The 23,778-nt window shown below is 36.7% G+C and overlaps 1 protein-coding gene across 2 annotated transcripts in view; it reads right to left on the bottom strand.

The window, feature by feature from the left end:
- The window catches only part of LOC149544935 (protein NEDD1-like), a 214,264-nt gene that overhangs the window by 125,144 nt on the left and 65,342 nt on the right, over positions 1 to 23,778 (bottom strand). For both annotated transcript variants that reach the window (XM_089795478.1, XM_089795479.1), the window contains exons 3-6: positions 10,728 to 10,988; positions 10,410 to 10,514; positions 9,762 to 9,827; positions 9,254 to 9,475 (exon numbers count right to left, since the gene is read on the bottom strand). In XM_089795478.1, the coding sequence (XP_089651604.1) occupies positions 9,254 to 9,475; positions 9,762 to 9,827; positions 10,410 to 10,514; positions 10,728 to 10,988 (654 nt within the window). The remainder of the gene's footprint in view (positions 1 to 9,253; positions 9,476 to 9,761; positions 9,828 to 10,409; positions 10,515 to 10,727; positions 10,989 to 23,778) is intronic.

Raw genomic sequence — 23,778 nt, 5'->3', positions numbered from 1 at the left:
GCACAAAGTAACTATCCATTCTGCTTTTCCGCACTCTAGGCCGCAATAGGTTGGTGTTGGACTCTGTCTCAGTATGAGACCGACTACCACTAACACTCACATGAGCACTAGCACTAGGATGAAAAGGAGGCCTAGAAGAACCCTCCCCAACACAACCTACGGATGCGGAAGCTGATGCAGATGCACTTGCAGATGTAGATGCGGTTGCGGATGTGGGAGCACGGGAGCCAATACCTCTTAACCCTTCAAGTTGCATTTTCTTAGTCAACTTGTCTTGTTCAATTTTTTCTAATGCCACTAAACAAGAGCGTTTTGCCTCAGCGGTTTGTTGAGTGCAAACTGTGACATCATGGCCAGGTATGCCAGCAATGTGGTATTTCAATCTATAGATACCTCCCGAATTTATTTTTTCTTTGCAAAATATACATTTTGTTTGATATTTGGTTCTCCCAGGAAACTCTTCATTATATTTCCAGCATTCATCTTTTTTACCCATTGTGGAAATTGGAAAATGAAAGCAAAGGGCTGCTGCAATAAAAAAATTCATGTAAAAAATCAAAGTTTGCAACTAATAAACAAAAACTACAAAACAACAAACCCTAGTTTGCAATTTAGTAAAAGTTAAAACTAAAAATAAAAAACATTCAAGATTTGCAAATGAACACTAAAAAAATTTAACAAAAAATGCATACTACACTAACATGCAAAAAAAAAAACCAACACTTACCTCTTGCAAATGAGTTGAGAAGTGTTGATATTGACTCCTTAATGCTCCCAATGCAATTTATGGCCTCCCCAAATGGACTTCTGATCTCTTTGGTGCTCTTCCTTCTTGCCGGTTGGAAACCTATGGATTCTCTTTTCTCTTCTTCTCTCTCACTCTTCCTCTCTTCTACTCATACTAAGCAAATAGAAGGCTCTTTAGGGTTATAACAAAGAGGAAAGTCAACTTAGAAAGCAAATAAAACATGTGTTTTTTTTAAAAAATTGAACTTTCTATCCTTGCTGCCGCGGCCGATTTCTGGCGATACCCGATGGCGATTCTGGCGATTTTTTCCATGAATCGCCGATTTTGGCGATTCAGGCGATTCATGTGAAAAAATCGCCACCAGCGATTTCCGATTCCAAAAAAATCGGGAGCCATGAATCTTATCGCGATTTCGGCGATTTCATGGCGATTTTTGGAACTATGTATAAAACATATTAAAATAGTCACTTATGTCTCCCTTAGGCACCCCTTTTGATTTGCACACATTCCCATAAAAATCTAATATTAAAGTAACACTTTAATATTTTACAACTAAATTATTTGTTACTTTAATATAACTTCACGCATAAAAAATATATTAGCTCTCAGACTCCGAATAGCACGAGGGATAGCTCATCGGAAAGCTCTCGCCACGGAGTATCAAATTCAATCACCAAAACTAGCCTCCCCTGTGTCCTGTTGGCTTACTAAAAATAGTAAGTATGCTTGAAATTGAGTAAATCAACTCCTTTTTGGCCCAAACTGGAGATGACTAAGCCAAAACACTCTAAGATCCCTTTAAACCCTTCATTAGCCCTCGGGACCATGTAGAGCTTGGCTAACGTGCACACACTTGGTCGATTGCTAAAGTGGGGACATTACACAAAAGCAAAGGCAAATGAAGAACAAAATGGGTAGAGTAATACTTTTGTCACAGGGAAAAAAACCCTCAGCATTCACACTCTTGACCATCAATGCCCATGTTTCTATCGAAAACCAAAGCACCTCGTAGAGAGCAAAATCCCACATTCAAGCAAATGTAAGACAAGACTAGACGAACAAGGACTTCGAAGGAGACGTATCCCTCAAGGATTATGTTGAGCTAGGAAGGAGATATTTAGGCAACAACAATCATGGCCACTACAATGAAGTCAAATACAAGATAGGCAAGGTAAATCTATCATAATTTCCAACTTAACCTAATGCCAGAGGATGAGGCAATCAAATTTGTGGTGCTTCACTTAGAGTGGATCGCTCATGAATGGTGGCATCATGAAATGATCAACCTCGGCCATGATCAATAACCTTCTATTCCGAATTCACAAAGAGGCAAATAGACCGCTTCGACAGGAAATTTCCCAAACTTAATTTTTAAGTAGTGTAGTTGAAGCAATCCAAATCAATCGTCATCTATATCACCGAATTCTATAGATTGTCCATACTAGTAACAAATATCTTGGAGAGATGATTGCTTGTGTTGTTCATGGACAAGGTGATGAAACCTCTGAAAGGTTGGGTGAAGGATACAACTCCCTCACACTCATCGAGGCAAATTAAGAAGACACATAACATGGCGACGCCCTCGTCTTCTTCCTCCCAGAATTATTCATGCCCTAAGCCACTCCTTGTTCCAAAAGTGAAAGACAACAAACACCATTGAAAGAAGCCATCATTGGATGAAGCCACCAAACAGGAGCTCAGGGGATGAAATGCAACTTTAACGATAACGAGTTGTGGGAATCAAGGCATTGATGCTGAAGAAAAGGAAAAATCTATTACATTGAAGTGATGTCTAACAACCACGAGGACCATGATCTAATAACCCTTGTCAGTTATAGCTTAGACAAACTCTAAATTCTTCCACTAATCAGTTGTTAGACATTTCATCAAACACTTGACAATCAAACTCAAATATTGGAATAGAAAGCAATTTATTCCCCAAATATATATATATATATATATATATGCCACCTAACATAGTATTAATGAACTTGCAATGCAGATTATTGTTTTAAATGAGAAACAATGCCAAAATGAATAACAAAATGTAATTTGATCTTTCATGGAACAGGGTATTGGAGGGAGTAATGGAGAGGGGTTTATGGCATACGGAAGGAATGCGTACGGTTTAAGTGTTACAAATAAATGCAGAAATTTATAATTACCTTCAGCCTACCAAATGAAATAAGCAATGAAGATTGAATATGCACAAAACATCAATTTGGAACCAAGCAGAGATTGTAGTTGCAAATAGTGATGGTGCTCCAATTTTCCAGATCCGAGTCAAGTTATGCACTGACAGAATAGGGTGAGGGTTGAATCCCACCAAAATTGGAATAGCCAAGTAGGAAGCTGTTTCACTTCCGAAATGGCGAACAACAGAGAATTCTAAAAGGAATTTGAAATACCGAGAAAGAATAATCCAAAGCGCATACCAACTACTACCTACATGTCGTTCTTAAATACCCTTCGGAGGAACTCCTGAGAGTTTACAAAGACAGCTGATGGGAACACCTATTTAACAATTAAAATTAAAATGGGTTTGAGATATACTAAATCAATTGGCCCATAAACAATGCTTTGATTATTTATTTATTTTGTGACAAGAACGTTACACATTAAACCTTTCACTTAAAAGCCTTTTTGCTTTATACTTAGGCACATAATATAACTACTTATTAATAATTTCCTTTTGGCTCACACAAATGACCTTTTCAGCCATATCATGATATATTGACACGCGAGGTCATCGATTCTTGTGCCCAAAATTTAAAACTTTTCAAACTTGTTTCAACGAGCTATGACAATAAGGTGGCCAACATACAATACCAACAAAAATAGCAACCTCGACATATTTAGTTGAATAATAATAATAATTCACCCATCAAAATCTGATAACATAGGAGTGATCCTAATGAAGAAAAACAATGAATGAACTTGACAGGGTGACTTACTAAAAATAGACACTCTCCAAGACTCTTGGAACCCAAACCAGAAGCCACAGATAAAAACTAAGAGCATCACTCAACTCCTCTAACTCAATTGAGCTCATCAAAACCAATTGTTAACTTACTATAAATAGTAAATCCCTCAAAACGAAGCCAAAACTCACCATAGGAAACAAGAAAGCCTAATAACTCCACAATTGAGACCTTGAAATCCCACTGTCAGCTCACAAGGGTCGCAATGATGAACTGACCAAGCATATTGCAAGAACTTGTTAAAGATGGGGACATTACACATGAGGAACCTCAAACCAAAGGAATTGATAAACAAGTTTCCTTGGAGCTTAACGTAAACAGCATGGAGAGGGTTGTCACGCTGGTGCGGCGAGGAGGTGTCATTACGGCATTTTTTGATACTCCGAGGAGCACCATGACCCAAGTACAAGCTACACTCCACAGTTAGCAAGTCATGGTCATGCTTGATAGTGGGTTGCACTCAACTTCATTAACTCATCACTCGTGAACCAAAGGAGTTTGTGCATGGAGGCACACGAAGGGTTCCAAGTTAAGGTGGTGGGAGGAAATCTCTTGTCATTTACCCATCCATTTTCGCAACTAAGCATCACCATGAGAAACCACATGGCGATGGGTGACTTCTTTGTGGTAGTCCTAGATGACATATAAGTCATATTGGGCATCAAGTGGATGAAGACTCTTGACGAGTACACGCAAAGCTTCAAGAGAATGGAATTCTCCTTCGAAATGGATGGCAAGAAGGTAGTGCAGAGGGAAATGTCAAATAACGGCCCAAAGGAAATCTCGGCATAATGGATGGAAGCAATCTTCAAACATGATGATGTTGTCTAGGCAACACATTGCTTGATCTCAACAAAATGTATAAAGAAGCAGCAAACTAACTACCAAGATGAGCTTTGAGCAATGTTGGATAGGCATAGCATGGTCTTTGCAAACATTCTATCTAACATACCTCCACACAGTGGCTCTAAGCGCACCATCAAGTTAAAGTAGCCAAACCGATCATCACTAAACCCTATCGCCATCCTATGAAGTCGAAGGATGAGACAGAAGATGATGCAGGAACTTTTGAACAATGGATGGATCAGGCCTAGCTCGAGTCCCTTCGCATTGTCGTTCATGCTAGTAATGAAGAAAGATAGATCCCTCTAAACATGTGTGGACTACCATCCATTGAAAAAAATGATTATAAAAAATAGGTACCCCATCCCCAGAATTAATGAGTTGTTGGACAAATTACACGACATTGTTTATTTTTCCAAAATAGATCTTCGATCTAACTGTCATCACATCCGCATTAGGGAGCAAGATCTGCAAAAGACAAACTTTCATGCCATTACAGACACTGTGAGTTTTTGGTCATGCTATTTGGGTTGACTAATGCTCCGACCACCTTTGAGTCTTTGCATAAATCGCATCTTTAACGAGTTGTGCAAGTTCCTGTTAGTGATCTTTGACTTGGGAGGAACATTTGAAGCATTTGGACAAGGCTTTGGGAATCATGGAGTCATAATCATTGTTTGCCAAGAGGTCCAACTTTGAGTTTAGAATGACAAAGATACTGTATTTGGGATACATCATCACTACTCGATGGGTTTAGGTACGTGAGGAAAATATTCAAGCCACTCAAGACTAGCCCATTCCCAACACTCTTGGAGTTGCAAGGATTTTTTTGATTGTGCAACTATTACAAAAAGTTTCTGAAGGGATTTTTACAACTCAGTGCCCCACTAATGGATCTAAGAAAGAAGCAGTCTTTCCATTGGGATGAGCATGCACAACATACCTTTGACAAGCTGAAGAAAGTCATAAGTTCCTGTTTAATTCTAGCACTACCAAACTTCCATCGGCCCTTCATCTTGGAGTGTGACGCATCAGAAGAAGTCATTAGGGCAATGTGAATTCAGGTCAGCTACCCCATTGCAGTCAAGAGTCGGAAGCTCTCAAATGTAGAACAATATTACTCCATCTACAACAAGGAGACGCTCCCATCATGTACACACTAACAAAGTTTTAACAGTACCTCGTCAAAGAAAAGTTTCTCATGCGAAAAGACCACAACAGTTTGAGATACTTCTTAGAGCAAAGGGATTTGAATGAACGGAAACAAAAGTGGGTAAGAATAATCCAAGCATTTGATTTTGATATAAGTATGTAAAGGGTAAAACTAATGTGGTCTTTGATGCCCTTGTCAAGAAGGTTTGCCATATGTTCTCTATCCTAAACTTTAGCGGATTGGAAAGCATGTCTATTGGTCAAATACTCCAAGAACACAGTCAAATGCCAACTGGTGGAAAATCAAATACACAATAAGGCATACAAGATGGTTGATGACCTCATTTACTATAAGGGTAGAATTTATTTGGTAGCTGAGTCCAAGATGAAGGAAAGATTTCTTAAGGAGATGCAAAACTCACCTTTGGAAAAACACCTGGGATACCTGAAGACCTATAGACAAATCTCAGAAAGATTTTCTTGGAAGGTCCTTAAGAATGACAGTTTGTAGTACTTGCAAAAACACTCCACTTGCCAGTAGAAGAATTTTGAGCATGCCTCACTCACAGGATTGCTTCAATCGTTGCCAACCCCCAACCAGCAATGGGGATAGCATCTTGATGAAAATCATTACTAGGCTTCCCAAAGTGCAAGGAAAGGATTGCATCTTCTTCGTCGTAGACCTGTTTGACCAAGTTTGTTCATTTCTTTGCCATCTCTACAAGATGTTGAGCAACTCAAGTGGTCGAGTTGTTCTTCCATGAGGTATTTCACTTGCATGGTCTTCGCAAAACATAGGGAGTGATAGAGATAGCCACTTTCTTAGCACCTTTTGAATGGAGTTATTTTGGTTGGTAGGGAAAAATCTATTGCCAAGCACAAGCTACCACTCACAAACGAATGAACATAAAGAGATTGTGAATAAATGGTTGGAGGGTTACTTCAGAAACTATATTTTAGCATAGCAAAAGGTACGAGTCCATTAATTACATTTGGAAGAACACTGTTACAACACTGCCTACCACATGCCGAAAGTATGGCACCCTTCAAAGCATTGTATGGTAATGAACCTTCATCCTTCCTAGATTTGGCATTTTGTTACAATTGCGCACTGATGGTCAAAGCCTGGCTATAGGAGACCCTAAGATCTCTTAGGAATAACCTATAAAGGGCTCAAAACCAATAGAAGATGTATATTGACCAACACCTGATTGATCAAAGTTCTAAGGTTGGCATTCTAGTGTACCTTTGGCATCAACAACATAGACAATATTCCCTGAAGACATGTGGTAAGGAGAAGTTGAAGCCATGTTTCTATGAACCCCACAGAATAGTTCAATAGGTGGGCGGAGTTGCCTACTAGTTGAAAATTCATCAAGGGAATCAAATTCACAACGTTTTTCATGTGTCGTGCATCAAAAAGGACGTCAAGCAATGTGTTACAATATGAAAGGAACAATCCCTCATTAATGAAGATGCGAACCTAATATCATCGATGTCAAAGAGAAGAGGTTAAGGATGCGCACAGTCAAGTAATCTCTGTACGATGGAAGGATATGTTGATTAAGGATACCACCAGAAAAGGCGAGTAGATTCTATAACATCCAAGCCTGCAATTTCTTGAAAGCAAGCAATTCATAGGTTGGGAGGACTCTAATGTCCTTTCTATTATTAAATAATTTAATTTAATAATTCTGTATGTATGGCTTGAAATTAAAGTTTTAACTCTCGGGCTCATCTTTACTTTATTGTTGGTAGCATATTGGTCGTATCGGCACTTTTTGTAATCCTTTAGGAAGTTTGCCCAAAGCCATATATAAGGCTAGTTTGTAGGTTGTTGTAGGTATGCAAAATTGTTATTTTATTTGTGTTTGTAAATTCCATTTGGAGTTTTGTTCTCGTCATTTTGGAGGTGAAATATAATCCCTACTTGGCATCAGCAATTTCGGTGGAAGTAACTTTTCATTGTATTCTACTTTGTTTCTAAATCATCAGAGTCCGAAGTGTCGTCATTACTAAATAAGAATCCCATATTGTATGTGTAACTCTTTATTTTATGTCCTTGGCGGTCTTAATTTGCATCATATTTTGTTTATTGGACAATATCCTTGCACTATTATTCCAAGGGAGAGACAGGGAGCATCATACTAAGGAAGCATTTGATTGATTACGCCTGTCATACAAACACCCTATCTCTACACAAGCCATACTAAAGCCACAAAAAAGTAGCCCCACTTCCCACTGTACAGGTGCAGTAACAACATATGGGCTTGGTCACTACATCGTACAGATGGACATACTTCCACCATATGACATTTCATTTACCGTCGTACAGCAATTTGTCATACAAATGAGTTATGGACATTGACAGTAGTAGAAATGTCATATGCCACCCTGAGGGTTGTCACTAGTCAATGTATAGGAGTTAAGGAATAGGAAAGCAATGGAGATAGAAATCCATTATGCGTGCTTATAAAATTTATTAGTTTTTTTCTTTTATATTTTTATAAATGCATGTGCAATAGCAGGCACTACATTATTGGCATTGGAAATCGTTCTAATTCCTGAATCTCTGATTTAGATAAATCTATTTTCCTCCATCACACTACATGGACGTGTGCCCCCTGTCCCTCCAAATCCCTTGTTTTCTAGGATGAGGACAGTTTGAGGACACCTTGGTTGGATGTCCGAAGGACTTCTAAGAGCTTCCCTAACAATCTTGGGAACCAATGGCCGAAACATAGCCCCTAGTTAGAAACTTCGATCCTAAATAAAAATCTGTGAAATTTGTAAAAAATAAAATTTGTAATGAAGGTTTGTGAAGTTTCACCTCAAACTGTCACTCACCACTTTATTGTGAATGCAATAATTGCCATGTTTTGCATGTTAGTCAGTTTAAAATTCACTTAGTGTACCAAAGTTTCATTTGCAATTCTTATTTATGGTTTGATCCCATAGTTCCAAAACTATGCCAACAATTGTGAACATTCAACTTTCAATGCAATCATTTTCATGTTTAATGTTTATTATTATAAATTTTATGTATTGTGGCAAAGTTTCTCATTTATAGTTCTTATATCTTATTCCTTGCACATATTTTTTAGCTAAATTTTCAATTACTACTATTTGTACTGCCTGATTATCAAGCACTATTTTTTTACAACTAATTATCAAGTATTATGCATATTTTTTTATTACACCTATTTTTAACAGTGTGGCACATACATATGTTGAGCTAATCAACATAGCTAAGTTAATCCTACCATCCTTCAACATTAGTATTTACCCTCCAAGGTGCTCTTCTAGTATCCTTGGGAAAAAGACGCGTATCAAACAGTGAAAAGTGTCATACATAAGTACGGTATGACATAGGAAACAAGTAAAAGTCACTAGAACTTGAATATTGAAAATGAAAGAAAAATGCAACAATGTCCACAAATGATTGAAGTAGGCTAATGGAACTCAAAAAGTATAGCCAATGGTTAAAACCCATGACACACAAATATTAAAGTTTCATAAAAGATCCCACCTCGGAAGAACCATAAGCACGAAGAATAGTGGAAGGATGCAATGCACCACGGACATCATAAAACACAATACTACCACTACATGTTCCTGCAGCAAGTGTCGATCCATCGTCTTTGAAGGCCAGGGAAGTGAAAGGTGCTTCACAAGGAATACAGTATACTGGCTTTTTTGACAACGAATCAAAAGCATACATCTTTTTGTCGAAACCAATGCTGACAATCATCTGCGTTAAGAACAATTAGAGGACTTTAATATTTGACAATTAAAATTGATTTAAAGAGACTTGTTTTTCCCACTCCATTCCTTTATACATCATATCAAATATTTTTACACAAGAACAAAAATTTATGTACATTGGCAATTGTGTAAATGAGATTGACAAAATCTGGTGAGGAAAAGAGATCAAAACAATCTTCTTTACTTTTAAATCTGAACATTCTAACATGGTTTCTGAAAGAAAAGTCACTGTTTCCTGAAAAACAAGATATGCATATGCATGTTGCACCAACCTTATCATTACTGGGGCAAAAGCAGACACCCGTGCTGGGTGCTGAATGTTGTTTGGTCCATGAAACCTGGCATAAAATAATATGTACAGGTCAAAAACAAATTGATTGTCAAGATGCTTTTGTTAAATAATAAATATTCATTGAAAATTTTGGACCTCCGATATAAGCATGTGATACAGTGGCGTGTAAACAGAGGATGTCTATACTTTGATATTAGAAATAAAAGTATACAATCCAAGTTTTCATCACCCATTTTGGTTATCCAAGAAAGCCAACATAATTTCAAACTTTTTTTATGGCATGCATCATAGAATAAAATTACAAGCAGAAAAAGCTTCAGAACTATTTCATATCTGAATTCAAATGTAATGGGAATAGCACTGCAAGAATATTTTTTTCTCAATCATGGATTGGACAGGACGGTGATTATACCATTCATTTACATTCATTGATCGTCAATCAACATTTTTGCATCCCAATATGTAGAATGTTAGAGGACCAATAAACAAAATATTGGATGAAATAAGACCTAATCATACACAAACTTAGATTGTAGAGATAATGGTAAAAATATTTAGTATTTGAGAACATAACTCTGAGTCGATAATATCAATATGATACTATAAAAGTAAGAAATGTGATGATCACCTTTGGAATGCGGGCAGTTGTATCCCAGAGATGTACTGACCCTTCATCTCCTGATGTCACAAGAACATGCCTGCTTGTCCGAGAATAATCAAGTGCCCTTAGGACCTTTTGACAACAGAAACCAGATGGCATATGTAAAATTCTTCCAAGTCAATCATATCTTATAGAGTTGACAGTGTTAAAATAACAATCTATTGATAAAATATGTGTACCTATTTAAATAAAATTAATCTACGGCAGTACACATCTTCTGCTTATTATCAATAGGTTGGTTGATTATCTGACTATCACATTCCTTTGTAGAGTATATATACACACCTGTGCATGTGGATCTTTAAGTTCTGTAGCTCTTGTTGCAGAAGCAAGATTATGAAGAAGCAGATTTCCATTATAACTGATGGAAGCCAAATATTCCTCTTTACAGTTATATGCGATGCCTGCGATTGAGTCTGTGTGGCCTTTCAACCATTTAATGCACCTTTGGCGTTGCAAATCCCATACCCTAACAACCTTCCCTGTTCCACCGGAACAAAGATATCTGGAGCTTTTGCTGTTAAAACAAATTCCCAGTATTGACTCCTGCAAAAGCCAAAAGATGACATATTTATGATGTATCTCATGATTGCTCACATTGGAATTTCTAAAGGTTATTTTTCTTCAATCAGCTGATTTGTCTTTAATTTTCAAAAACTAAATTTGCCAATTGGCAACTATTGAGAACAATTTTCATTGAACTTACTGCCTGTAAAATGTAATTGTACCTTGATAAATGCTCCACAACCCAAGTACTTAGTCCCTTTTGTGGGAGCTCTGTGCTGGATTTAAATGTTGCTTAAATGACAGTGGTTTCTTATACAAGTATTACTCTTGCAGAAACAGAGAATCAAGGGCATAGTGTATGTTCTGAAACAATCAGATATGGGTTGAAAAGGTCATCTCATCAGAAACCTGGACTTCAGGATGTATGTCCTCCTTATGAATGCTATCTGTCTTGTGATGTTACAAGTTACGTGGAAGAAATTTGTATTGTTGTAGTGTAAAATGCCTGATTCATATATTATTTTGATGCTGAAACTAATTCAAAAGTTAACTACTTGCAGATTCCTAAGTTCGGAGCAACAAAGAATTGGAAATTATTTTTGAATTAGACTGTTCAAAAACCATAGATCCAGAAAACAATAAATTCACAAAGTATCATTACAATAATAAACAGTGTCCAAATGAAGAGTGTCAATTACAGGGATTTTCTTACAGAAACCAACTATCATACATGTGTTATACCGACAAGCCTATGAAATTGCCAAACTAAGTGTAATGTTCTCTTTCATGTGAGCATTAGAGTTTGAGGGATTAGCCTATTAATTGATCCTTGTAGGCTAATGAGTTGGATAGAGGATCTCAATTGACTAAGCCAACGGCCAATTCTCCACACCATTGATCAGGATTGTTTAGGTTCTTCGTTTGAGTCAGATTGGCATAGTTACTATTTATAGTAAGTGTGACTATTTCAGGAAAGTCAGGGTTAATATGTTTAGCAGGGCATCTAAACAGTTTGATAAAAGTACAGAATTGTAGTGATATCTACAGAATTTTTAATCTGAGACTTACTATTTATAGTAAGTCAAATTATGGTCAGTACTATTCCTGGCAAGGGTATCTTTTCATCAGGGTCATGCAAAGAGCACATGGATTCTGAATGAATCAATTGAAGGAGTCAATAAGCTAATAATTTAGCTTAAAATCGTTAATTAAGTGGAACTTAATTAACGATTATTTCAAAGCTTATAATATTAAGTTTGACAAGTATATTTAATGATTCGATTATTAGTATGCTTGGCACCAAAGGAGGGCATAATAATTGTATATAATAATTCAAATGTTCAAATGTTATACGGTCTGTATTCTTTAAGTTATGCGAGGTGTGAGCTTGAAGCTACAAGCTCGATATGTACTTGGGAGATTATAAAGGCTTGGAGGTAGAAATCGAACTTGTTTATTATACATTTCATAATTGTAATAAACCGACTGGCTCTCAAACAATTTGTGCTGAATAATTGATTTCTTGTTTTTGTTCTTGAGGTTTTGCAATTATGATTCAACAATATAGCAGCAAACTAGAAGATTTTGCAAAAATAATTTGAACCCAAAAATTTAGATATTACATAGTGAATATTCAGCTGAAAAATTCCAAATTTCAATATCAACTTAGATACTGAGTATTTTCATAAAATACCAACAACCCAGTTGATAAAATATCCCCTATTGTCTAAATCAACAATACCCAAAAATAGAAGAAGTTACTCCATGAACTTACAAGTAAGACATGCCTTGAAACCCTCTGAAATGAAGACTAGCAACAACAAAGAATTTATCAACAAACAAATGCAACTACAGATTTGGAAAATGTTGCTCCCAAAGTACAAATAGAAAATAACACCCAGCAATAGATATAAATTGGTGCTCAACCAACTCCAAATTAACCGGCACACAATTTGATATAACAATTCCAATGAATCCCTTCACAAATTCTAGAACAACCTCTAGCAGCAAAAAAAATTAAACTTCTTCTTAGCAAATGACAAATTGTATACCTCAGCACAATTTGCCAATCAATCTAAGAATTGAATCTACAATACTTCAGCTATAGATCCCAAACCCTTATACGTCAGCACAGAATTTCAGAACTTCAGAAGTGTCACAAAGACAACAAGAGAAAAATAAATACTTAATCAGATGCTTTTCTCATCAAATGTCCTCATAATTATAATCTCCAAATGGCACCAGTTTCTCAAAAGAACTCCACTTAAGAAGCTTACTCTGCACAACATTAAAATATAATAAAATGTCATTAATATAATTTATTAATTGCTTTTGGCTCTAGAAAATGAACTTTTCCACCATAACTTAAAGTTCTAACACACAAGGCCATGGTTTTTTGTTCCCATGATTTAAAACTTTTCATCCTGGTTCGAATGAGCTATGATACTAAGGCGACCAACAAACAACACCAACAAAAATAGCAACCTCAACGTATTTAGATGAATAATAATAATAATTCACCTGTCTTGCAAAAACAACTGAAGAAGCATCAAAATCAAAATCTGACAACACCAAATTGATCCTGATGATAAAAGACGATGAATGAACCTGACAGGCTGACTTACTATAAATAGGCACTCCCTCCAAGATTCTTGGAGCCTAAACCAGAAGCCCGAAATAAAAACTGAGAGCATCACCTAACTCGTTTGACGCAACGGAGCTCATCGAAACCCACAGTTAGACTTGCTATAAATAGCAAGTGCCTCAAATGGAGCCAAAACACACCATAGGTTGTTGAAAAGCCTATAACCCCACAACTGAGACCCTCAAATCCCATTGTCAGCTCATGAGGGTTGCAATGGTGAACTAACCAAGCCAACTACAAGAACCTGCTAAAAATGGGGACATTACAATAATTGTGAATTTGTTTAAAGTGTTTGTGACAAGGGTTTACAAAAGGAAGAACTTGAGAAACTGGGAATTTCTTCAACTATTTTTCACTTTGAAATGGTGAAACAATCCAATGAATCGTTCTAGGTTGCAGTTCAATTCAGAGCCACTATTGTGCTTCAAATTGTGATCAAATTGAGCGGAAGTTGAAAAGCACAAGAATACTAGGATGGGGAGGGGGTGAATCAGTATTCTAAAACTTTAAAAACAATAAGCAAACTAAGTAAAAGCATAGAAGACAAGAACACATGTTTATCTTGTGGAAAACTGGAAACCCTTTTGGGTAAAAACCACAATATCACTAACCTCCAACAAAAATGGGCAACTACCTAGTACAAAGAAGAGTAGCAACTCCTTTTCTCATTCAAGACCAATATAGGCACAAACCTTAGCAATCAGAGGCTACAACCCCTAACAATCAGAAATATGAATAGGAAATAACTATCTGATTAGGCTCTTGTTTTACTAAGAGTTAGTAACACACACTGGATACAATTGCAATGCTACTGGTTCTTCAACATTACAGGCATCAAATTCTTCACTAGAAAACCACTACTGAATTACAGCCAGCTTAGGTTCAAATTTTACCATACAACTGTAGAACTCACCAAATAGTCCTCCAAAACTTAAAAAAATTAACTCAAAACAAGGTTCTACTTCTCCAAAAGCCACGACTAAACCATATCACAAAAAATAACTCTCGACTTCTCTTTTGTGTCCAAACTCCCAAAAAACAACATGGTCATTTTTCATGAAAATTTTTTACTTGCCTAGTATTGTTGTCATGCTTAACCACATCATCAATTTCCATCCAATGTGTACACGTCAACACTTCAGCTTCCACCATAACTATGTTCCTGCCATTTTTTGCACACCCGACCTCTGCTTGTCCACACTGCCGACTGCTCCGTCAATCTTGTCTATGCAATGTTTAAACACATCCTGCTCTCTATGTGAAGAAGTTGCCCATCTACAATAAACACGAACATGCTCGCATGAATAATGTAGTTGTTATCTCTAAAAGTTGCACCCTTGATTGAGTTTGAAAAAACCAATCACTTCGAGAAACATGGAAACACTCCTAGGTAGTGGGTGTACCAGAAATAGGAGCGAATCTTCGGGTTCTAGGCTGGCTCCTTATGATGCTTCACCTATTTGCTCTTCAAACATAACTTAAAACTTGGAGGCAAAGAGATAGAAGGATAACAGAATTAAAACTTTAAGACTAAGGTGATGCACCAAAAATTACTTATGATACTCAGAAAACTAAAACACTTGAACACCAGAGTAACAAATCCAAACTCACACAACTTGTCTTTTCTAGGCATGCACATCAATAATTTACAGAAAAGTCTAAATGCCTAATTGCTCTATAAAGGAATCGAAAATTCATGATAAAGAGCCTATGACACCCACTTGACACGACTTGTAACCTGCACATTACACTTATAACAGAAAACGTATGACATGGTGAGACAAATTTGAAAGAAAAACATTTTTTTTACTAACGAGCTATGCTCCACGGAGTTTCTGGGACGGGGACGTGTTTTTGGTGCAGATACGGGTCGAAGCCAAAATTTAGGGGACAGCACCTCAGGGGATGGCAATTAAAAACATAGAGAATTTTTTATATATAAAGACAAAATTCAAATATGCATATCATAACATTGATAAACCATTCACCATAGACATTTTAGAAGATCAATACATGGAATATTATCAAATGGCAAATACTAAGTACTTCCATTATAACAATATTACATACATATATAGATAAAATCAAAATGCCTAAAGGCTCCAAGTATCATGCTGAAATCATAATGAAATAAAAAGAAGTGCAACTAAAATAGTTAATAAATACTAAACACAATCCTTCCTCACTGCTGCTATTGCTCTTATGTTTTTTTTCTTCCTCTTAGCAAGTATGTCAAATCTAAAAATGAGTAGAAAAGTTAGTGTTTTAATGGACCAAAAATGGGTTGCATATTTTTTTTATGTCTTTAATACGACTAGGGGCTGCATGGACAACAAACAATTTTAAAAAATGATTTTTGGGGGGTGTTTTGCCTTTACTAGATTGGCTGGAGAAAAGGGGATGGCCAGCAGTTTCGGGGATGGATAGGGGACGGCAAAACCATCCCTAGTACTACTAACCGTCCCCAAGTTTCCAGCCAAAAAAAATTGGCCGTTTCAGGGACGTTTCAAAATTTGCCAAAAGGGGGATGGCCGAAATCTATCCCAGCATCCCCATTTTGTCTCTGGTACAGGTACGACCCCAAAAACATAAGGGACGCGTCCCTGTGGAACACTGCTAACAAGTTCATCAATCATACAGATACATAGTTCTGCAAACACAAGAGCGTAAAAACAATTGATAAAAATGATATCCAAAGTTATCTTTATTACTTTCATAAACTGAGTTATAATAAATAGGCAAGAATGAGAAGGATTGAACAAAAATCACAAGTCCCCCAATGTGCTAAAACTAAAACTCACTTCAAATGGGCCTTAAGCTCATACTTATGCATTTTACATCTCACTGCATCATAAATGCCAGCCACCAATTCCTTGGTCGAATTCAATCTTAAAAGCCAAAATTGAGCTCCTCAAAAGTCTTCAAAAAGGGGCATAAGTGGCCCAAAAGTCATGGCCTGATAATCTCATCATAAATACCCTTATAAATGCAGTCATATCTCCTAAATAAGAACCCAAAAGTCTTTGAAAAGCAATAACTCTATCTAACTTTCCATCCCATCACTATGTCAAACTTTGCCAAAAATATCTATCAATTTAAAATATATAAAAAATATATAATTATTTCCAATATATTCTAATATTTATTCGAGAAATCATAATAATCTATTAATAATAAACATTAAATATATATTGATGTTATTAAAATGATCAAAATAATTAATAACATTAACATACTCAATGTTTATTGTTAACAAATTTATTAATAATAAATACAAACTATATTGATATTATTAATTGATTATTAAATTAATTCAATAATGTTAACATAATTTATATTTGCTATTCGTATTAATGATTTGATAAAAAAAATTAAAATGTTTTAAATTGACAAACAATATTCTAAGTCTTAAGTCAATCATTAATAAAAAACATTTATTAAAAAAAATATTATTAATGTTGAGCAACATTAATAATGTGGAAAACTTTATCGCTTAGCAAATTTGTTTTGTAGACTTAGCAAATTTATGAAGTGAAAATTAATAAAAGCAAAAGCCTTTCTAATTCACATGGACATGAGAAGAGATATTAGGGATTCAACCCTAAATCATTTCATTATTAGTTCCTGCCTAAGGCAGGAATACTTATGCATTCGTGCAAATGCTATTAGTTTTGCTTTTTGAACCAGTAAGTTTTTATTATTTTTGTCATGTCCCCATTTTGGAGGCAATTTGATTTGATTAATTTAATTAATTAGGTTGTCCAAAATAATGAATATTTTATGAGGATGACTAATTAATTATTTTAATTAAATAAATAAGTGGTATTAAGTTAATTATTTATAAAGTTATCAAATAAATAAAATATTAAAAGGTAACTTTGTATTTAATTAATTTAATAAAGTGACTTGAATTATAAAATATTTTATAAAGTCACTTAATAGGTAAAATAAAATAATGTTCTAGAAGCTTCTAGAGAAAGTGGAGAAAAAAGAATAAATAAGCACCCCGAGCTTCATTCTAATCATCCAGTTGTTTATTTCTCTCTTGACATCAAATTGTGATTCAGTCACATAGTCTATTGTGGAGCCAAGTGGTTTCAGATAGTCAGTTGATCTTTGGGAACGAAAACTCCCTTGGATTAGCATAACTGAGGAAGTGAAATATCTTCTGAAGGGTTGCACATTTGGAGGTGATACTTCAGTCACTTCAGCTAGGGCATCATTGGGCCTAAGGCCATTTTCAGCATTTCAGCATTTCAAGAGGCAATTTTAGCAGGGCCGAAATTATTGGAGGTCATTTCTAGCAGGTCTGAAATTATAGGAAGCCATTTTAAAGCAGTCCGAAAAAAGCAGTCCGAAAAATAGCTCCGAAAAAAGCAATCCAAAAAAGCAGTTCGAAAAAGCAAAAACGGAAAAAGCAAATCCGGAAAAAGCAATTGGAAAAAGCAGATCGGAAAAAAGCAAAGCAGAAGGAGGCAGCATTGTAGAAAATTATTACAGCCATCTACAATCAGGTTCTCACTTCTCATTTGGCATATTTACTAAGAAATGTAGGTTTTCCGCTGAGTACCAACTATAGCTTCAGCACTTCACTATTTCATATTGTACTTGTCTTTGTTTGCCATTTGGCATTATTGGTATCAAAGGAAGGCTAGGATTTTGCAATTGAAAGAGCATTGTAATTTTTAGACTATCTATATTGCATGCCTAGAGTTTGATGATCAGCTTATTAGTTTGCATTCCAATTGTTTGACAAAATATCAATTGTTTGTAAGTTCTCTTTTTGGCATAAATAATGTTATAATTTTGCATACTAAGTGTTTATATTAATGACACTTGGTTGTAAGTGCATTAATGCCATCCTAGGTTGCATCCGAAGTATTTGTCATAATTACTAATTGTTGTAGCTGCATTTTGCAAGTAGTTTAAGTCACATATATGTATTGAATATTGCCAAAAATTAGTTGCACATTCATGCTAGGTCATTATTTAGACAATTTGGAGTCTTTTTGTAAGCATTCTCTTTGAGGCAAATCAAAACAAGAGTCATTGCAGCAATCTGAAAAGTTATATCAGTCATATGACCCCTTGTATGCAAAATGTTTGACAAAATTCTTCGAGCCTTCAATCAGCATTTTAAGGTCGGAATTGAACAGGATTATTACAGTGGTATCAGAGCTTGCTTGCAAAGTGTTTGACGAAATGTCAAACCACTGAAGTATAAAGATTTTTGGTGTTTGAAGAAGTTATAACCTGTTGGGGTTATTACAGTGATATCAGAGCGGTTTTCTTGCCATCCTGTGGGGTGAGAACCGAATTACATGAGTGATCAGCACTCTACTTTATCCAAAATGGACAAGTATAGTACAGAGTCTCAGAGGGCACGATCTTGGACAATTGATAGACACAGTATCCAAAGTCAGAATAGTAGAAAGGATGGTTATTTAGACATTCGAGATGAGCTTAGGAAAATAAGCCATAACATGTCTGAACTGTTGGTTAAGCACCACCGTATAATGAATGACATGCTGTCTGACCCAGCTAAGGTGGATAAGTTGACTGGATTTATATTTGGCAGATCTTCTCGCAAAGCACCGACTGATACAGTGAGGGATGTTACCAAGAACTTTAATGAGGAGTTTGAGAAACAAGCTTGCAACGAGGCAGAGGTTTCAGTTTAGCCACAGGAAGAAGTGGTGAAGGATATTACGCTAATGGACAGTAATTGTCAACTTGATACTCAAGTTGCGACAGTTGTATACAGGTTGCCAAAGGGTGATGTCTCAGGTACTCAGGATGGTTTGGTTCCAACAGGCAGTGACTACAGCGTAGTGGGTTCAAATGATGATTATGAGGATGTTGTTGTGCATGATGGTGAGATACCTGGTAGAGATGAGCCGACATTGAGCATTCATGACTTTGCAGAGAGAGAGTACCAGGCACAGTTAGATGCTTCATCACATGAGGTTGAGGCTGGTAGTACTTCACATGATTCGTCCAGCCAGCTGAAGGTGAGCAAAGACAGTATTGTGACTTCATTATCTCATCATGACAGGATGTGGGATATGATAAAGGATCACATCCGGATGATTCAGTTACAGGGTAGACATAAGGGAGTTCAGGCAAAGTCTTCTTGTGTTGACTTACAGGTGAGTAGGGAAGGAATGGGAACGATGAAGTTGAGTTATTTACATCTTCTATCAGATCGTGACCATCTTCTTAGCCTTGTCGGAGACTATTCAGATGCCTTGAGGAAGGAGGAGAAGGAAGTTGATAGGCTTTCTCGCGAGCTTGAGGACACTCGAGCTTCTTTGGTGAATATTCCATTGGCATTACAGGACTGGGAGAGACATGGGGATAAGCATGGCATGGAGTTGAGTTTAGTTTCATCTTGCACTCCCGATACTCAACTTTCTGCGGCACGTAAATCATATGTGGCCATTGATAATGTTGTGAGTTCATCTTGCATTCACATCCAAGATACAGGGACAATGTCAGACAGGTATGTGGAGTTAGTTGGTATTGGTCATATTACTTAGGTGAGGAGTTTGCTTGAGTTACCAACTGATTCTAGTTTACGGATATGGACTCGAGATTGTTATATTGGCGTTTGGGATTCAGTTAACTGGAGATCTTTAACACTTTTTGGTAGCAGTGATTGTTTGGGTGCTATCATGGATTTGATTAGTAGATTGCATGGTGTTGTCTTTTCTTGTGCCAGCAGCTTGTCCGATGTTGGTATTAGTTTTTATACACCGATGATGGGCTTTCTTCATATATCCAGTCGACCATTCTTGCTGGAATGTGTTGATGATCTTTCATATTTGGCAGTGTGTACAGATGAGTCCCAAGATCATACTGGCATTGATGACATCCAGGAGGATGCAGTGGGCAGTTTTGAAGACTTAGTTTCCTTGGCAGTTTCTTTTGGTACAAAGGAGTTGGACAGCAGTGCTACAGACTTTGATACTCCGTATGTTGATATGAGCTTTGGAGTTGATTCCCAGGATATGGATGGTAATACTCTAGAGACCAGTAACTTTGAGGATACTCCTTTAGACAGTGCGTCAGAGGAGGTTGGTAGGAGACAGTCTAGCCAGTGCCATCATGTGTCTAGTCAGTTGAGAGTTAGTGAGCGAGACATTGCTATCGCTTGCTAGCATTTCGATGTTGCTCGTCAATTGTTAGCAATTTATGGATGGGGTTCTCCTACTAGTGATGAGCAAGGAGGCAGTTATCTTTCCTTGACAAAGATCCACTCTTTATGGGAGGCTATTCGGATTCTGAGACAAAATTATATGCAGTTGGTAGCCGACAAAGATTATCTTATGGAGTGGGAGAGTACAGCATACGATGCATTATCGGCCAAGGAAGATGAGGTGAGTGAGCTTACTCAGCAGCTCGAGGTGACTTCTGAGATTCTTGAGAGTACACAGTTGGCTTTCGAGGAGTCACAGTTTCATTTGGCTAAGGTGACCATGGAGTTAGAGCGACTGCAGTCTTTACCAGATTCTGTACAGTCACAAGCTGTGGTGTCTGGTGATCCAAGGATGTCCATGGTCGAGATTGTCAAAGACAGTGGAGATGGGGATGCATCCATCCTTGATACTAACATTGGCATATCAGGTTCGTTCCCACTAGAGTCAGGTTCAGTTGAGTTGGGTGCTGCAGCAGATTGTTGTGATATGCCTGACATGGTGGTGGCCTCTAGTACTGATGGCACGAAGACTAGAGATGTTGTATCAAAGATCATGTGTGATGTTGGTGAGCCGACAGTTGGAAAGTTTCCTACTAGTAATACTACTCCCTTGGCGATGTCTTCGGAGGTAGTAGTCAGTTCCAACTTGGTTAGTGATCGATTGCAGTTAGTTACATCTGGATTGCAGTCTGAGCCACTGACTGAGATTGGCGCATTCTATTGGCATTACACTGTGAGGTATGCTCATCAATTTACCTTTGATGACCATGTTGATGAGATGATGATACAGAGATGTACTTTGGTTCCTAGTGCTTGTCATCAGTTATGGGATGGTTTGATGCCTCGGGATGAGAGTTGTGATGGGCATCACATGGCGATAGGTTCTGCGGTTGACAGCTTGATAATACATGACTTAGAGCAGGAGTTTGGGAGTGATGCTTCAGCAGTTGTTGTTATTGATTCCACTCCTTTGGCTATGACATCTCCTGACTTAGCTAGTGATAAGTCACAGTGAGTTGTATCACTTGTTCATGGTGAGCTGTTGACTGAGGTTTGTTCTTTTTATCAACATTATACTGCAAGGTATGTACATCAGTTAGCATTTGATCCTTGTGTTGAGGAGTTGATGGCAGGCAAATTTGGTTTGGGTTCCATTTCTTGCTGTTTATCTTGTGATGTCTTTTCACCATCAGCAGTGCATGGGAGTTATGGTTATGAGACAGTGGCCGGTGATCTGCAGAGTTGTGTTGACTGCAGGAGTTGTACAGTGTATGGATTCTCCATACTTGGTACAGTTTCATTCGGGAGCATTCGCCATTGTTGTAAAGTTGGATTGTACATTCCGTATAGGCTAGTGGGATGCGTTGATGGTATTTACTATGTTGGCAGTTTGATTTGTCCACTTTACTTGGGTTTTGATTTTCTAAGAGTTTGTGTCTCGTGGGTTTCTGACTGTGGCAGTTGTGATTTTGGAGTTTGGTTGAGCTGTAATTGTCAGTTTGATTATGGATTCCTCTTGGTTATATTGCAGAGGATATTACAAGAGCTTGTGTTAATTGACAGTAGTATAGTTCATGACGACATTTGGGATCCAGGCGGATTGATTGGTTTATTGTTCAGCCATTGCTTGGGGACAAGCAATTTCAGGAAGGGCGGACTGTTATGTCCCCATTTTCGAGGCAATTTGATTTAATTAATTTAATTAATTAGGTTGTCCAAAATAATGAATATTTTATGAGGATGACTAATTAATTATTTTAATTAAATAAATAAGTGGTATTAAGTTAATTATTTATAAAGTTATCAAATAAATAAATATTAAAAGGTAACTTTATATTTAATTAATTTAATAAAGTGACTTGAATTATAAAATATTTTATAAAGTCACTTAATAGATAAAATAAAATAATGTTCTAGAAGCTTCTAGAGAAAGTGGAGAAAAAAGAATAAATAAGCACGCCGGGCTTCATTCTAATCATCCAGTTGTTTATTTCTCTCTTGACATCAAATTGTGTTCAGTCACATAGTCTATTGTGGAGCCAAGTGGTTTCAGATAATCAGTTGATCTTTGAGAACGAAAACTCCCTTGGATTAGCATAATTGAGGAAGTGAAATATCTTCTGAAGGGTTGCACATTTGGAGGTGATACTTCAGTCACTTCAGCTAGGGCATCATTGGGCCTAAGGCCATTTTCAGCATTTCAGCATTTCAAGAGGCAATTTTAGCAGGGCCGAAATTATTGGAGGTCATTTCTAGCAGGTCTGAAATTATAGGAAGCCATTTTAAAGCAGGCCGAAAAAAGCAGGCCGAAAAAGCAGACCTGAAAAAAGCAGTCCAAAAAAATAGCTTCGAAAAAGCACTCCAAAAAAGCAGTTCGAAAAAGCAAATCCGGAAAAAGAAATTGGAAAAAGCAGATCGGAAAAAAGCAAAGCAAAAGGGAGCAGCATTGTAGAAAATTATTACAGCCATCTACAATCAGGTTCTCACTTCTCATTTGGCATATTTACTAAGAAATGTAGGTTTTCTGCTGAGTACCAACTATAGCTTCAGCACTTCACTCTTTCATATTGTACTTGTCTTTGTTTGCCATTTGGCATTATTGGTATCAAAGGAAGGCTAGGATTTTGCAATTGAAAGAGCATTGTAATTTTTAGACTATCTATACTGCATGCCTAGAGTTTGATGATCAGCTTATTAGTTTGCATTCCAATTGTTTGACAAAATATCAATTGGTTGTAAGTTCTCTTTTTGGCATAAATAATGTTATAATTTTGCATACTAAGTGTTTATATTAATGACACTTGGTTGTAAGTGCATTAAAGCCATCCTAGGTTGCATCTGAAGTATTTATCATAATTATTAATTGTTGTAGCTGCATTTTGCAAGTAGTTTAAGTCACATATATGTATTGAATATTGCCAAAAATTAGTTGCACATTCATGTTAGGTCATTATTTAGACAATCTGGAGTCTTTTTGTAAGCATTCT

The sequence above is a fragment of the Cupressus sempervirens genome, chromosome 8 (assembly GCF_028749045.1).
Source record: "Cupressus sempervirens isolate cs-2001-9-10 chromosome 8, ASM2874904v1, whole genome shotgun sequence".
Lineage (NCBI taxonomy): Eukaryota > Viridiplantae > Streptophyta > Pinopsida > Cupressales > Cupressaceae > Cupressus > Cupressus sempervirens.
Note: the sequence above shows the minus strand (reverse complement) of the source record. Positions and strands in the feature narration are given on the sequence as shown.